General features: G+C 39.1%; 1 protein-coding gene across 1 annotated transcript in view; it reads right to left on the reverse strand.

Annotated features, from left to right (window-relative positions):
* The window catches only part of LOC124612516 (zinc finger protein 182-like), a 149,766-nt gene that overhangs the window by 66,045 nt on the left and 64,988 nt on the right, over window positions 1–18,733 (reverse strand). The window contains exon 3 of the mRNA XM_047140770.1: window positions 12,230–12,549. Coding sequence (XP_046996726.1) covers window positions 12,230–12,549 — 320 coding nt within the window. The remainder of the gene's footprint in view (window positions 1–12,229; window positions 12,550–18,733) is intronic.

Raw genomic sequence — 18,733 nt, forward strand, 5'->3', positions numbered from 1 at the left:
ATTTGGAAACAATATTTTTATGAAATAAAATACAAATTATTTAATGTAATCTACCACATTTTCACAAAATCGCTAAGCACTTCCCTTCTGCGCTTTGCAATTCCAGCAATAATCAATGAAATGCTTTGTTTTGAGATGAGAAATGAATAGCTCAACCTGGCATATGAATTGCCAGTTTCCCAGCAACAATGTGTCAACAGTATCTCACCTAGAGATAGGTTTTCAGTTTTCCAATCAAAGAATCAAAATATTACTATGATATTGTTGTGAAATTTGCAAACAAAACACTGCTGGTACTTAGTATACCTCGTGGTGAAGTACCTCGGTTATTTAGATACTTTATCAAAGTTATCCTTGTGTTTTCTTTTTCTGTTGCCTTCTGATCGCAATAAATACAGCACATCCCACCAGCAAAGAAGGGGGATCCACGGCAGATGGCTTGAGCAATTAGGCAACACATGGATATGAGAACATGCATGCATATGTGGGTTCCTTCCACTATTTTTTGGGTATGCACTTACCATTCTCCAAAAATTTATTTTGGTGTTTGCGTACATTTTCTGACATTAGACACCATATCTTTCACTACTTTCTGAAGATGGAAATATTTGTAGCAGGTGGTTACAATTAATTACAATTACTCACAGAGGTCCTGTGTGGGCTGTAACTATCAAATGACAGCAAAGCTTCGTAGGTATTCTAATGCATAAATGTAAAACTGATTTACACTGCGAAAAAATTAGCTCCAATCCTGGCCACCATTTGCAAATTTGGCATTGGGAATGCAAGAAATATATATAGAAATGTTTCCATGTGTAAAGGATTAGGAACGGGACGTGGTCAGGAAAGGTCAAACAAGTGAAAAAGACTTATGTTTATTTTATTATTAGCTGCTGCTTACACAATTTGTTAAATATGAGCACCAGAGACATTGACAAGATGCTGCATCTGTAAAACAACACGATCAACAGTTCCTCGTAGCAGTTCCAGTGGAATCTGAGCAACATGTTCCTGTATACGGATCTTCACATGAGGCAGAATGTGTCCCTGGTAAACACATTCATTCAGATATTCTCAAAGCCAAAAGTCACACAGATTCAGATCAGGTGACCTTTAAGGCTGTGCTTCTGGAACACCTCTGGAGGTAACATGTTTGTGGGAGGTTTCATTAAGCATATCTTTCTCTGGGTAAGCAAAATGAGGTGTTGTCCCATCTTGCATAAAGACAGTGTTTTCCATACAGTTCAGATCTTCCAAAGCAGGAATCACAACATGCTGTACAAGGACATCTTGATAACGTGCAGACATCACAGTGCACCTGACAGGATCTCTGAGTGTATTTTCTTCAACAAAGAAGAACAGACTGAGAATAAAGGTGCTTGTGAATTGGCACTACATTGCCACATATGGCAAGTGCAAAGGCTCTTCAAGCATAGCACACAGTTTAACGGTACCTTAAATTCAGCAGGTCTGTGTATTCACCGCAACATGTAGCGTAAAATGTACCTTGTCACTCCACAGAATATTGTCTGGCTACGTCATCAACTTTGATCTGTGCCAGCACCTGAAGAGCAAATTCAGAATGGTGCTGTGGATCATGAGGTTTCAGTTGCTGCATCGTTGGGAGTTCTTGTATGTGTACCAGTGTAAAATAGACCATCTTTCATGTGACGTCACCTGTGCTGGGCTGCTGTTCAAATTGCTCGCCAATATTTTATGAAGTTTTAGACTTTGAACACTTAATTTTAAAGTTTATTTATGTTAATATTTGCAGTAAAAGCAACTTATTAGTGGATTTTCATTCATCTCAGTCTTTCTTTTAGTGTTACTGATTCGAGCGGTCTGTTATTTGTGTGCTTATGTCAATCATCGAAGTCTCGGGCCACAGCAGTGTATTTACATTTCGCAGCATGTGGGTGCAGCTGTAGCTAAGTACTGCCAAACTTGTATTAGCACTGTATTCGAATATCACATTTAATAGTTTTTAATAATTCATCCAAATATTAGCAGTCTGTTTACATTTCGCGGCATGCAGTTGCAGTTGTAAGGGTTCTTAAGTTCTGACAAAGTTGTTTGTGTGCTGTTATTCAGTTATTAAATTTAGTAGTTTTCAACAGTGTCTCGTGTTGTTTCTGGCGAACTAACGGTTTAATAAACTTTCGGCAACTTTCGCCCACTGTGGTTCTTACAGTTGTTTGTGTGCTGAAGATGTTTATTAAATTTCATACAGTAGTTTTCAACTGAGTTTCTTATTGCTTGTAGTAATAAAAACAATCAATTATTGATAAAATTATTTAATTGGATAGAAAAAGATCTATTCACCACATGGCAGCAGAACACACGCATGAAAGACTGTTGTGATTGGCAAGCTCTCAGGCAGAAAGGTTGAAGGGGAAGGAAGAAGGTGAAGAAAAGGGACTGGAGAGGTCTAGGAAAAGGGGTAGATTCTGGGAAAGTCACCCAGAACCGCACGTCATGGGAGACTTACAGTACAGGATGAGAAGGAAAGACTGATTATTGTGGACTGCCTTGGATGAGATTTGAAAACCTGAGAGCTCACGTTGTAATTGATTTTAGGTAATACAGACATTTAGTTTTTTCCGAACTGTTAAAATTTTCCCCACGAGTGAGCAGTGTGGGCTTTGTCACAGGTTTGTGAGTAGTGAGTTACGGTGTGAGATTTGTTCAAAGTATTTTCATTGGGGGGATTGCAGTGGGGAAGCCAGTGGGCATTCTAGTGAGATCCTCTCCTGGAAATGCAGAATCTATAGCACAAGGAGCAGGAGCATAAGATCTGTGCCCTTCGGGTGCAGTTACAAGACACAAAGGAGGAATTAGATAGGTTGAAGAGGGTGAAGGACACCGGGGAGAATGGGAATTGGCAGTTGGTAAGAAGGCAGCTAGGAGGAGAATATATTCAGACAGTTGTACTTTGCGTATAACCAATAGGTTTGACCAACTGTCAGGGCTGAGTGGAGAGGAGTCTCTTGTAGGTGTAGGAAACATGCAGCAGTCTTCAGCAGTTAGGGAGCCTAAGTCAGTTGCAAACTGTAACAGAAAGAAGGTTCTCCTGCTACGTAGTTCACATGGCAGAGGTGTAGGACAGCAGTTGCAGAAAGTGTTGGGGACTGAGTACCAGATCACCAGCATTTTGAAGCGTAGTGCAGGGTTGGCTCAGGTGACTGCTAACATTGGGAGTTATGCAGGAATTTTACAAAAGAGGATCAGGTAGAGATTGTAGATGGAGCAAGAAAGAGTCTTGATAGGGAAGGGGAATATGATGTAGGTGGTGACCTGGTAAAGAGAGCTACTCAATCTGGTGGCACTAATGTGCACTTGGTGCAAATGTTTCAGCATCATGATCGGCCTCATCTTAATGCTGCTGTTAAGGCGTGTTAACATGGGGCTGGAGAGGGCACTGATGGCGGAGGACATGGCTCACACTGCAGTGGTGCCAGTTGAGTCTATCAATAGATCATGTTTCACTAGGGCATGGTCTGCACCTCAATAGGCAGGGGAAGGGGAGGCTGGCAAAACTTATAGGTGCCAGTGTAATGGGTGGTGGTGGTGGTGGTGGTGGTGGTGGTGGTGGTGGTGGTGGGATTACTCACAGAATAATTCCTGTAGTAGTTGGTGTTAGAGCTGCACCTTTCTTTAGATTGAAGTCAGCTAATATGTATCCTTGCTTAAAGAAAGTCCCTCTAAAAAGGAATCACCTTCAGATGATGTCAGGTATCAAAAGTAGAGAAGGAATTAGCATATTCCATCAAAATATAAGAGGTACTAGAGATAAAGTTAGTGAACTGCTTACAGATGTTGGCTCCGACATTACTGGTATACTGGAGCAACATTTAAATAATTTGACAATTCAGAGGCTTCCTTTAGTAAGATACAGATTAGCTGGCTGTTTTTACAAGGAGTTCTTTGTGGAATGGGGAATGGCCATGAACGTATTCCATTTGAATCCGTAGACACATCACGGCACTGCACTGAACAAGTATTTAAATGTTGTGCAGGGGCAGTTGAATTCAATGGAACTAAACTGCTAATTGTTGTTGTTTATAGGTCCCGTAACTCTGACTTCACAGCATTTCTGCTCAAGCTAGAGAGGGTTCTTGGTCCACTTTATAGGAAGTACCAAAAATTAGTTATATGTGGTGACTTCACTATTAATTTTGTATGTGATTGTGCAAGAAAAAGGGTGTTGGAATATTGCCTAAACTCATATGAAATGATGCATACTGTGTTTTTTCCAACAAGGGTGCAAGGGAACAGTAGCACAGCCACAGACAATATTTTTATTCATTCTTCATTACTAGATGGGCATTCTGTTAGTAAAAGGGTAAACGGCCTTGCAGATCATGGTGCACAAATTTTAACACTAAAAGGTTTTTGTACTAAAACAAATGTTATATATAATTACTTACTATGTACAAAAGTTAACCCAATGGCAATAGAGAGTTTTTTAAATCTCATTAAGGAACAAGAGTGGCAGGACGTTTATAGTCCCGATAATATAGATGATAACTGTAATGCTTTCTGTAACACATTCCACATGCTTTTTGAAAGTGCTCATTAGAATGTACTGGACAGGGTACTAGCAGTAAAAGGCAGCCTGGGTGGATGACTAGTGGGATATAGCTTATACACGGGATAAAATTAAAACCATATGGCCAGTTGAGAAGGAAGTACCTGATCTGTAGCAGAATGTCAACGATATAAAGTTAGTTCATAGTAATAATATTTCTGTTACAGATAAGTCAGATATACGTACAGCATTTAACAATCATTTTGTGAGCACTGCTGGTGAACTAAATAAAAGCTTGGTTTCTACAGGGAGTCATGTGACTCCCTTGGAAAATGCCTTTCTGAGACTGATGTCTGAAATACTCCTCTCTGATACTGACAAAGGTGAGATTGAGGCAATAATTAAATCAATGAAGACTAAGGACTCTCGTGGATATGATGGGGTGCCTAGCAGAATATTTAAGTACTGTGCTCCACATGTTAGGCCTGTCCTTAGTCAAATTTGTAATTTTTCCTTTAAGAATGGTCAGTTTCCTGAACAAATGAAGTACTGAGTAAAACCTGTATACCTATGTTTTGTCACCAGTTAACCTTCTTTAGCAGTTCTGGATTGTTGTTGTTTTTGGTTGAAATTCAACAATTTCGGAACAAACTTTCCTGTTACAAGTTTCATACCCAAAATATTACTCCCTTTAACAGAAAGATTCAGGACAGTTTTTTCATTACCTGGTATGTATGCATCCTTGAAATAATGTTGGCCATGTTTCCGTGCAAACTCACTAGAAGGCTGGGCAGTGGTTAGCAACACACTGCTTTGGTTCCTGGTGCATTAGTTGTGGTGACACAAGGGATGCTGAGTAACTAGTGAACATTACGTTCTGTGTTAAGCTCGGAGAAATCCTTTGTGAAACACGGGCAATAATTAAGCAAGCATATGCAGGCAAGGCACTTTCAGGAAGTCATGTTTTCAAATGGCACAAAAGGTTTTGTGAAGGCAAGAAATTCAGTGCAATAAGATCCCAGAGCTGGTCACCCGTCTACAGCACATACCGATACAAATGAGGAGCGTGTAAGGGAGTTACTGCAAGAAAACCGTCATATAACTGTGCATGTGATATCGGAAGAACTTAATTTGAATTGTGATGTGTGTCACGAGATTTTACGCGAAGATTAAGGGAAATGGAAACTTAATTCAAAATTTGTCCCTCACACACTAACAGATGAATTGGAAGAGGAAATATGAAGAATTTCTACTGAACTATTGCACAGAGCCAGACGTGATCCCACATTTCTGTCAAAGATTATTGCTGGGGACAAAAGTTGTCACTACCAGTATGACTCTCACACAATGCATCAAAGTGCTGAATGGCACAGTCCTGGATCATCAGCCTTGGAAAGTCAAACAACAACCTTTGAGAACAAAGACAATGTTGATTTCATTCTTTGATTGTAAAGATTTAGTTCACCAAGAGTATTTCCTTCAGTTCAAACAGTGAACCAAACTCTTTCCATCAAAGACTTGGAACGTTTGCGACAAGAAATTCGATGGCACCTCCCTGATTTGAGCATTCTCAGGACTGGTTCTTACTGCCTTATCTGTTACCAAGAATCTGGCCAGACATTCTATTGCCATTCCATATCCACCATATTATTCACTCAACCTCTCACCTTGTGAGTTTTTTTCTTGTTTCCATGAGTGAAAATGTGATTGATAGGAAGGCTTCGTCAGGGTATTGCAGACATCCAATGGGCTGTGACAAATGAGCTTACAAACATCACAGCTGAAAATTTCCCTGCTTGCTTCCAAGACCTCTAGAGACATTGGCAGTTGTGTACAGACAGCCAAAGGGACTACTTCGATACGAGCTACGATAATTACTTGCCAAGTGCAATTTTCTGTTTCTAATGAAAAGTTGTCCTGGAACTTTTCTGACAAAGGGAGGAAAAAAAAAAAAAATTGCTTGGCATGAGCCAAAGGAATTGCCGACATCATTAGCAGCCCCTCTGACATTGATCCACCATTTTCTTTTCTTATTCCACATTGTCATCAGTAATTGATCACATTGTTGTCAGTAATTGATGTGCTAGGGCAGCCGGGACAAAATCCTCATCTTCAACGTCTTCTCGACACTCTTTGAAATGTTTATACCACTCGTAAATTCTTGTCTTACTCATAGCAGATTCACCAAAAGCCACAGTCAAAATGTCGAATGCGGTGCTACGCTTTATTCCATTCTCTTTTTTGAAAGTAAAAATTTGCCAAATGCTCTAAACCATGTATAGCCTTTTTGACTGTCAACAATGAACTAAATATTAAAAACAGCTGAAAATGCAAACATACATCGTCAGGACCATATGTACCAAAAAGATAAAAAACATATTTGAAAATCAGATGTATAAAGTTCACGAAAAAAAAAAAAAAATATATCCTGTTACTTTTTGATCACATCTTGTATTTATATTATTTTGTCGTACGTGAAATCTTCATTAAAAATTATTAAAAACTTCATTTTTTTCCATCCATTATTTACTGCACAATCTTAACACAGTTCTATAAACATTTTTGGTCTTGCCTTCTTTTGCAAAGACAAAGATTTTGTCGGTTGGATACAAATGGGCAAGCTACAAAAAGTTGTCCATGAGAAAAACACAGATCTTCTAAAGGCAAAGCGGGAACTTCAACTGTTTTATTTATGGTCATTCCAAAAGCAATTTTTTGTGGTGACTTGCAATATTTTCTTTAAAAAAAAAAGGAAAAGCCATTAGTACAAATGGCATCTGGAGACTCCAAACACTTTCTTCTTTCTCCTTTGGCTGTGCCGCTAATTACAATTGCCCTAACAGTGTTTTGGCCTAAATGTGTAATTTGTAAGCATGTACTGTTATATAATTTAGATGCCTCAAGATTCTGCATTATGAAGACCAGAAAAGCAACATTTAATTTGTATTTCAGTGGAGTGAAAATGTTATAAAGTGCAACGACATCAGCTGGTCTCAGTGTGTGCCTGTTTGGCTAAGCACAGCTCACACTGTGCCCCCTGCCAAACTGCCGAAACATACGACAACAAAGTACCCACACAGCCTCTCAATCGCGGGGTGCATGCTGAGGGCCATGGACAGGAATTAGCATCCGTGCACTGTGCTACTGAAGTAGATATACATTATACAATAAATGTAATATTTTTTTAGATGGTTTATGTTACTTTCTAAAGAAACCTATGTTTTTTGTCACAGTTGACACTATCTCCATACCAAAATTTATCAAAAACATTTCAGCAGGTTAGTCGTGAAAATGTAATAGACAAGACTTACCTTAATAGTTAAAATATTAGTATGAATATGAAGGAACTTTCAACTTGCACACATTTCATCAGAAGACACCTGATTCAGTTAGTAGCCAAAGACAGGTTTTTAAACTGAATGTTGGGTGTTAACATAGAGCTTTCACAGTAGAATTACAGGAAGACAGGATGTCTGACCAGTACTTATCCCCAGGCAGTAAAATTCCCACTATTACCAAGAAAATCACTTGTTGTTGTTGTTGTTGTGGTGTTCAGTCCTGAGACTGGTTTCATGCAGCTCTCCGTGCTACTCTATCATGTGCAAGCTACCTACTGCAACCTACATCCTTCTGAACCTGCTTAGTGTATTCATCTCTTGGTCTCCCTCTATGATTTTTACCCTCCACGCTGCCCTCCAATGCTAAATTTGTGATCCCTTGATGCCTCAAAACATGTCCTACCAACCGATCCCTTCTTCTAGTCAAGTCGTGCCACAAACTTCTCTTCTCCCCAATCCTATTCAGTACCTCCTCATTAGTTACGTGATCTACCCACCTCATCTTCAGCATTCTTCTGTAGCACCACATTTCGAAAGCTTCTATTCTCTTCTTGTCCAAACTAGTTATCATCCATGTTTCACTTCCATACATGGCTACACCCCATACAAATACTTTCAGAAACGACTTCCTGACACTTAAATCTATACTCGATGTTAACAAATTTCTCTTCTTCAGAAACGATTTCCTTGCCATTGCCAGTCTACATTTTATATCCTCTCTACTTCGACCATCATCAGTTATTTTACTCCCTAAATAGCAAAACTCCTTTACTACTTTAAGTGTCTCATTTCCTAATCTAATTCCCTCAGCATCACCAGATTTAATTTGACTACATTCCATTATCCTCGTTTTGCTTTTGTTGATGTTCATCTTATATCCTCCTTTCAAGACACTGTCCATTCCGTTCAACTGCTCTTCCAAGCCCTTTGCTGTCTCTGATAGAATTACAATGTCATCGGCAAACCTCAAAGCTTTTACTTCTTCTCCATGAATTTTAATACCTACTACGAATTTTTCTTTTGTTTCCTTTACTGCTTGCTCAATATACAGATTGAATAACTTCGGGGAGAGGCTACAACCCGTCTCACTCCTTTCCCAAGCCCTGCTTCTCTTACATGCCCCTCGACTCTTATAACTGCCATCTGGTTTCTGTACAAATTGTAAATAGCCTTCCGCCCCCTGTATTTTACCCCTGCCACCTTCAGAATTTGAAAGAGAGTATTCAAGTTAACATTGTCAAAAGCTTTCTCTAAGTCTACAAATGCTAGAAACGTAGGTTTGCCTTTTCTTAATCTTTCTTCTAAGATAAGTCGTAAGGTTAGTATTGCCTCACGTGTTCGAACATTTCTACGGAATCCAAACTGATCTTCCCCGAGGTCCGCTTCTACCAGTTTTTCCATTCGTCTGTAAAGAATTTGCGTTAGTATTTTGCAACTGTGACGTATTAAACTGATAGTTCGGTAATTTTCACATCTGTCACCACCTGCTTTCTTTGGGATTGGAATTATTATATTCTTCTTGAAGTCTGAGGGTATTTCGCCTGTCTCATACATCTTGCTCACCAGATGGTGGAGTTTTGTCATGACTGGCTCTCCCAAGGCCATCAGTAGTTCTAATGGAATGTTGTCTACTCCCGGGGCCTTGTTTCGACTCAGGTCTTTCAGTGCTCTGTCAAACTCTTCACGCAGTATCTTATCTCCCATTTCGTCTTCATCCACATCCTCTTCCATTTCCATAATATTGTCCTCAAGTACATCGCCCTTGTATAAACCCTCTATATACTCCTTCCACCTTTCTGCCTTCCCTTCTTTGCTTAGAACTGGGTTGCCATCTGAGCTCTTGATATTCATACAAGTGGTTCTCTTCTCTCCAAAGGTCTCTTTAATTTTCCTATAGGCAGTATCTATCTTACCCCTAGTGATATACGCCTCTACATCCTTACATTTGTCCTCAAGCCATCCCTGTTTAGCCATTTTGCACTTCCTGTCGATCTCATTTTTGAGACGTTTGTATTCCTTTTTGCCTGCTTCATTTACTGCATTTTTATATTTTCTCCTTTCATCAATTAAATTCAATATTTCTTCTGTTACCCAAGGATTTCTATTAGCCCTCGTCTTTTTACCTACTTGATCATCTGCTGCCTTCACTACTTCATCCCTCAGAGCTACCCATTCTTCTTCTACAGTATTTCCTTCCCCCATTCCTGTCAATTGTTCCCTTATGCTCTCCCTGAAACTCTCTACAACTTCTGGTTCTTTCAGTTTATCCAGGTCCCATCTCCTTAAATTCTCACCTTTTTGCAGTTTCTTCAGTTTCAATCTGCAGTTCATAACCAATAGATTGTGGTCAGAATCCACATCTGCCCCTGGAAATGTCTTACAATTTAAAACCTGGTTCCTAAATCTCTGTCTTACCATTATATAATCTATCTGATACCTTTTAGTATCTCCAGGATTCTTCCAAATGTCTTACAATTTAAAACCTGGTTCCTAAATCTCTGTCTTACCATTATATAATCTATCTGATACCTTTTAGTATCTCCAGGATTCTTCCAGGTATACAACCTTGTTTTTTGATTCTTGAACCAAGTGTTAGCTATGATTAAGTTATGCTCTGTGCAAAATTCTACAAGGCGGCTTCCTCTTTCATTTCTTCCCCCCAATCCATATTCACCTACTATGTTTCCTTCTCTCCCTTTTCCTACTGACGAATTCCAGTCACCCATGACTATTAAATTTTCGTCTCCCTTCACTACCCGAATAATTTCTCTTATCTCGTCATACATTTCATCAATTTCTTCATCATCTGCAGAGCTAGTTGGCATATAAACTTGTACTACTGTAGTAGGCATGGGCTTTGTGTCTATCTTGGCCACAATAATGCGTTCACTATGCTGTTTGTAGTAGCTAACCCACACTCCTATTTTTTTATTCATTATTAAACCTACTCCTGCATTACCCCTATTTGATTTTGTATTTATAACCCTGTAATCACCTGACCAAAAGTCTTGTTCCTCCTGCCACCGAACTTCACTAGTTCCCACTATATCTAACTTTAACCTATCCATTTCCCTTTTTAGATTTTCTAATCTACCTGCCCGATTAAGGGATCTGACATTCCACGCTCCAATCCATAGAACGCCAGTTTTCTTTCTCCTGATAACGACGTCCTCTTGAGTAGTCCCCGCCCGTAGATCCGAATGGGGGACTATTTTACCTCCGGAATATTTTACCCAAGAGGACGCCATCATCATTTAATCATACAGTAAAGCTGCATGTCCTCGGGAAAAATTACGGCTGTAGTTTCCCCTTGCTTTCAGCTGTTCGCAGTACCAGCACAGCAAGGCCGTTTTGGTTAATGTTACAAGGCCAGATCAGTCAATCATCCAGACTGTTGCCCCTGCAACTACTGAAAAGGCTGCTGCCCCTCTTCAGGAACCACATGTTTGTCTGGCCTCTCAACAGATACCCCTCCGTTGTGGTTGCACCTACGGTACGGCCATCTGTATCGCTGAGGCACGCAAGCCTCCCCACCAACTTGAAAGTGAAAAATAGCATTCTTAGCTTCCAGGACACTTATATACCTTCCTCGAGGAAGGAAAAAAGGTCTAGTTTTGGAACACTGGAGAGGAATGGCAGGTCACTCAGGCCCATCTGTTAATCAGGCCATCATTCTGTTTCCTTGTAAGTTAACTGTATTCTCAACTAAATCTTCCAGTGCTGCATACTCAACTGAATGTGTTATTCTTAGGTACGACAAAATTTTTCTAAAAAGCAACAGAAACATCACTAGAAAGGATTAACTTAAAAAAACATTGGTGAAATTAAATTTTAGACAGGATTAAGCAAGTGTTCCACTGCTCACCTTCAATTTCATTATTATACAGATAATCTGCATGCTACAATGAATTTGAACTTAGCGTATCAATACATCATCAATCAACATTGAATGTTTTTGTTGCTGCAGATGTCAATAACTGCTTGTTCTTTGAAAAATAAATTTGGTCCTGTAATTGTTGAGGCAGCAGTATGAGATAAACACCAGCTGCTACATAAAACTGAGGAAGTAGTACTCATTTTTCTCAAAGTAGTGGCTTTCTTGGTGATTTTACTTTAATCTGTTTCAACCAAATAGTAACCAGCAGTGATAGTTAATTGTTATTGCAGCATACAAATTTAGTTTCTAATAGTTGCTTCTCACACTTAATTTGTACCTTAACTCTTCCAACATCCTTGAAAGTTCTACTTAATAATGTGATCTGCAGAACATTCTGAGTGAGTAAATTAAATGATTAATTAATACAATCCTTTCACAATATAACACAACTCTTATGTAAAATAAATCTAAAAAAAAAAAACTAACCTTGTCTGGCAAAAATTTGCTTATCATGGCCATTACATTTTGGTTGTCTGATTGTTCTCCAAATAATGACATCAATTTGTCTTCATAGACTAAACATGCACAAAGTCTGCACATCTTATAACAACCTCGTCTCTCTAATGATTCATTCATCCTGGCTCGTACTTCAGGCGGGGAGTCACCATAATTTTCATTTGTTGATTGTTCATTTCCACCAATAAAAGACAAATCACTTTTTTCTCGAAGAAAGCTATCTGCAGAACTCTCCTCAGGCAGGTGTGCATGTCTACTCTCTTTATTACTTGAAGTAATGCCATCAACAGCTGTAACAAAACATAATGTATGTTTACCTACACAAATACATTTGTAATGTTTGTCCTGTATGTAGCTGTGCCTGTACAAACAACATCAGTTTATTTGTACTTGCCACAATGATAGAAATACTAATAAAATATTGTTTTCTCATTTTATAAGCAGCTTTTTTTGAAGATTAAAATAATAATTATAATTATAATATACTGGCATCATTATGCAGCTGACTTTATTTGTTTTCCAGATGAAACACTGCCACACAACAACTCCACAACATAGACATAGTCCAGCAAAGATGGATTTCACCATAAAAAACAAAAAATCTTAAATTTCTTCCGTCTCGCAATACACAGACACAACAACCAACATTAATTTCCCACATACCGGAAAACACACCACCACCAAAATCACACAAAACCTCAAATCATCCTATATCAAATAAACAGGTTTCTGATACATGCTACCCAAGCTGAATAAAATTCCAGTCAATGAAGGCAACCAAAAAATGACCTCCAGGCAATGAAACAAATAGCTGTTAAAAGTGGATATGAATCAAATGTGATACACAAACTGAACATGCAACACATGAAAACAATAATTCAAACAGGGGGGGGGGGGGGGGGGGGGGTTACATGTGGGGGGGGGGGGGTCAAGTGCCCCCCCCCCCTCCCCGAGAAGCACACACACCTGTACAAGAAACAAGAAACACCCACAACAACAAATCAATTGCACACAATTGTCTGTAACAACGAAGTGGCTCACAGGGTTGGTAACATTAAAAAACAAGGGCTGCAAATAGCCCACAGAACAGATACCTAAATACAAAAGAAACAGAGAACAACCACCACTAACACAGAAAAACTTAATATGTCTGACATCGATCAGCTCATATGTCAAGACTGCAACTCAATTTGTATCAGAGAGATATATAAATTTCAATATTAGATATATAGAACACAGAAGAGCACTTAAGTGTAACAGCCACCATTCTACATCAGAGAGCCTTATGAATATGAAACACAGGCCAAGGGACATAAACACTGACTCAGAAATTCTTAAGTGCAGCAACAGCCCTCCACAGAAACTTATAGCAAAAGAAAATTCTCACATACAAAAACCCGACAGAAACACAAACACACACACACACACACACACACACACACACACACACACACACACACACACACACCCTCAGTATATTTGCAACAGATTTACTGGACACTTTCTTGCAACTACCACTATTTAAAGCTTTGCAAAAACATAAGACGGTCAAAAGGTGCTTTGGACTGTACATATATTATCCCATGCAATTTGGAATGACATGTGCACCTGCGATTTTCAACTTTATCTGGAACAGATGATCCAAAATATTCCACAGTTGCTAAGTCACTTGGACAGCATTGTAATCCGAGATTAAATACACTATGGTTAAAAAATCAACACATGTTTAAAGCTGGTTATGTGGGATATTTGGACCCACTCAACAAGGAAGTGTGGGGGGGGGGTGCGGCATGCTGTAACATAGTTCCCAGCAGTGCTTGGTTGGTTGGTTGTTTGGGGAAGCAGACCAGACAGCGAGGTCATCGGCCTCATCGGATTAGGGAAGGATGGGGAAGGAAGTCGGCCGTGCCCTTTCAGAGGAACCATCCCGGCATTTGGCTGGAGTGATTTTAGGGAAATCAAAGAAAACCTAAATCAGGATGGCCGGGCGCGGGATTGAACCGTCGTCCTCCCGAATGCGAGTCCAGTGTCTAACCACTGCGCCACTTCACTCGGTCCCAGCAGTGAAAAACCAAATACCCAATGCAGTGGTATAGCTCTACGCACTGTTCCATTCACCATGTGAGCACATGTGAAAGAGCTGATAAAACAATGGCAAACAGCTAACATGACAGCAAAACCAACACCTAATTAACTTAGAATTGTTGTCGAAGCACTGTAATCAAATAACTGAAGTTCCACACAAACAACTGTAATTTCCTTCACGACGACAATATACAATATCCAGAGGCACATACTATGCATCTGGGGATTAAAAGCAACACAAAACCATGTTGAGGCCATTGACAAATCACATGCAGTCTACAACCTTAAGCAGTTACCAGCATTACAGTACTGTGCAAAATGAACTACAGCAGAAAATTAAAACAGATACACGAAGAAAAGAATTAAATGCAAGTTGGCAAAAGACTGCGAACGGGCCTTAATTTTCTTCAAAGTTAAACTTTTCTCAGCATAATCTTTAGTTATATACACATTGTTATCAGGAGAAAGAAAACTGGCATTCTACAGGTCAGAGCATGGAATGTCAGATCCTCTAATCGGGCAGGTAGGTTAGAAAATTTAAAAAGGGAAATGGATAAGTTAAAGTTAGATATAGTGGGAATTAGTGAAGTTCGGTAGCAGGAGGAACAAGACTTCTGGTCAGGTGAATACAGGGTTATAAATACAAAACCAATAATAACGAATAAAAAATAGGAATGCGAGTAAGCTACTACAAACAGCACAGTGAACGCATTATTGTGGCCAAGATAGATACGAAGTCCACGCCTACCACAGTAGTACGAGTTTATGTGCCAACTAGGTCCGTAGATGACAAAGAGATTGATGAAATGGATGATGAGATAAAACAAATTATTCAGATAGTGAAGGGAGACGAAAATTTAATAGTCTTGGGTGACAGGAATTCGATAGTACGAAAAGGAAGAGAAGAAAACGTAGCAGGTGAATATGGAATGGGGGTAAAGAATGAAAGAGGAAGCTGCCTGGTAGAATTTTGTGCAGAGCATAACTTAATCATAGCTAACACTTGGTTCAAGAATCATGAAAGAAGGTTGTATACATGGAAGAACCCTGGAGATACTAAAAGGTATCAGATAGATTATATAATGGTAAGACAGAGATTTAGGAACCAGGTTTTAAATTGTAAGACATTTCCTGGGGCAGATGTGGACTCTGACCACAATATATTGGTAATGAACTGTAGATTAAAACTGAAGAAACTGCAAAAAGGTGGGAATTTAATGAGATGGGACCTGGATAAACTGACTAAACCAGAGGTTGTACAGAGTTTCAGGGAGAGTGTAAGGGGAACAAATGGCAGGAATGGGGGAAAGAAATAAAGTAGAAGAATGGGTAGCTTTGAGAGATGAAATAGTGAAGGCAGCAGAGGATCAAGTAGGTAAAAAGACGAGGGCTAATAGAAATACTTGGGTAACAGAAGAAATATTGAATTTAATTGATGACAGAAGAAAATATAAAAACACAGTAAATGAAGCAGGCAAAAAGGAATACAAACGTTTCAAAAACGAGATCGACAGAAAGTGCAAAATGGCTAAACAGGGATGGCTAGAGGACACATGTAAGGATGTAGAGGCGTATATCACTAGGGGTAAGATAGATACTGCCTACAGGAAAATTAAAGAGACCTATGGTGAAAAGAGAACCACTTGCATGAATATCAACAGCTCAGATGGAAACCCAGTTCTAAGCAAAGACGGGAAAGCAGAAAGGTGGTGTTCTTGTGGACAATATTATGGAAATGGAAGAGGATGTAAATGAAGATGAAATGGGAGATATGATACTGCGTGAAGGGTTTGACAGAGCACTGAAAGGCTTAAGTCGAAACAAGACCCCTGGAGTAGACAACATTCCATTAGAACTACTGATAGCCTTTTTCTACCATATAGTAAGCAATAAGTATGAGACAGGTGGAATACTCAAGACTTCAAGAAGAATATAATAATTCCAATTCCACAGAAAGCAGGTATTGACAGATGTGAAAATTACCAAACTATCAGTTTAATGAGCCACGGCTGCAAAATACTAACACGAATTCTTTACAGACAAATGGAAAATCTGGTAGAAGCTGACCTCACGGAAGATCAGTTTGGATTCTGTAGAAACATTTGAACATGTGAGGCAATACTGACCCTATGACCTATCTTAGAAAATAGATTAAGGAAAAGCAAACCTACGTTCTAGCATTTGTAGACATAGAGAAAGCTTTTGACAGTGTTGACTGGAATACTCTCCTTCAAATTCTGAAGGTACCAGGGGTAAAATACAGGGAGCAAAAGGCTATTTACTATTTGTACAGAAACCAGATGGCAGTTATAAGAATCGAGGGGCATGAAAGGGAAGCAGTGGCTGGGAAGGGAGTAAGACAGGGTTGTAGCCTCTCCCCGATGTTATTCAATCTGTATATTGAGCAAGCAGTAAAGGAAACAAAAGAAAAATTCGGAGTAGGAATTAAAATCCATGGAGAAGAAATAAAAACTTTGAGGTTCGTCAATGACATTGTAATTCTGTCAGAGACGGCAAAGGACTTGGAAGAGCAGCTGAACAGAATGGACAGTGTCTAGAAAGGAGGATATAAGATAAACATCAACAAAAGCAAAAGGAGGATAATGGAATGTAGTCAAATTAAATCGGGTGATGCTGAGGGAATTAGATTAGGAAATGAGACGCTTAAAGTAGTAAATGAGTTGCTATTTGGGGAGCAAAATAACTGATGATGGTCGAAGTAGAGAGGATGTAAAATGTAGACTGGCAATGTAAAGGAAAGCGTTTCAGAAGAGAAATTTGGTAACATCGAGTATAGATTTACGTGTCAGGAAGTCGTTTCTGAAAGTATGTGTATGAAGTGTAGCCATGTATGGAAGTGAAATGTGGACAACAAATAGTTTAGACAAGAAGGTAATAGAAGCTTTCGAAATGTGGTGCTACAGAAGAATGCTGAACTAACTAATGAGGAGGTATTGAATAGAATTGAGGAAAAGAGAAATTTGTGGCACAACTTGACTAGAAGAAGGGATCGGTTGGTAGGACATATTCTGAGGAATCAATGGATCACCAATTTAGTATTGGAGGGCAGCGTGGAGGGTAAAAATCGTAGAGGGAGACCAAGAGATGAATACACTAAACAGATTCAGAAGGATGTAGGCTGCAGTAGGTACTGGGAGATGAAGAAGCTTGCACAGGATAGAATAGCATGGAGAGCCGCATCAAACCTGTCTCTGGACTGAAGACCACAACAACAACGACAACAACAACAACAACAACACAAAAAGGAGACCAACTGATAATAGCTACAGATACTTCACAAAATGAAAACAGTTCAGTTATACCATAAAATAATGCACAACAAATCCATAAGCTCATTCTATTTGCCTAAAATCACAGCCCATTCAAATTTGTCATAGACTGAGAAAAAGTTCTTGAAATGATTTAATAACAGATCATAAACAACTAACTGCACTACCTGGTGCAAGAGTACAACTGCCTGAAAGAAAACATCAAAGATTTCAGCCTTCAACATTATCTTTATATACGATTTCACTACCAAACCACCAGTCAGCATACTAATCGAGATGCACTTTGCGGATCACCTACGGTTTCTCAGCAAGATTCAGGTAAGACTCAAATTTTGTTTCCACATGGGATGTGATTTACGAAAACATCAGCAAATTGCTTATCACAACACAGACGACTGCATAGGAACATCCAACAAAGTAAGTACATAAGGTGTGGCCAGAATGCCTTCCAATGCATTCTTAGTCAGCACTAGAAAAATACTTTTCATTGTGTCATAAGCTATAATACAGTTTATGTTATTGTTAACTACTGAAATGAAAATCCATTGCATGATGATTCCATTGGGACTATAAAATTGGCAATGAGTATGCTGCTTGGATACCATTAGGGCAATAATTTCTCACTAGAGGATTGATGGTTTGGCCACAACCTCGTTTCTCTAAGCAAGTAATGTCCCGTCAAGAATTCTCTCCCTTCCTTGTTCCAAAAGTCACTAGACAGAGTTTACTAGATTTTACTGGTCTGTTCTTGGGTGATATGAGGCTGTTAGTGGTGGATGCACTGTCAAATTTTCCGTACATGGTATGTACATCAGCCACAGACTCGCCACTACAAAAGTCTTTACCGAGCACATTGATGTTGTTAGGTAAGATTTCAGATGGCAGCTTCCATAATACACAGTGTGATAAAACAATGTTCTCCTTTTGGTACATACAAATTTTTAAAAAAAAAAAAAAAGAAGAAGAAGAAAAAAAAATCGCAGCTGTGGATGGGGTTTGGGAAAAAGCATATAGTTACAAGTTAAAAAGTAAGGACAGTAAATGAAATTGTATATTACTGTATGAATGATAGATTGTCATCAATAAAAATGTTTATACT

This window comes from Schistocerca americana, chromosome 4, assembly GCF_021461395.2.
Source record: "Schistocerca americana isolate TAMUIC-IGC-003095 chromosome 4, iqSchAmer2.1, whole genome shotgun sequence".
NCBI classification, from domain to species: domain Eukaryota; kingdom Metazoa; phylum Arthropoda; class Insecta; order Orthoptera; family Acrididae; genus Schistocerca; species Schistocerca americana.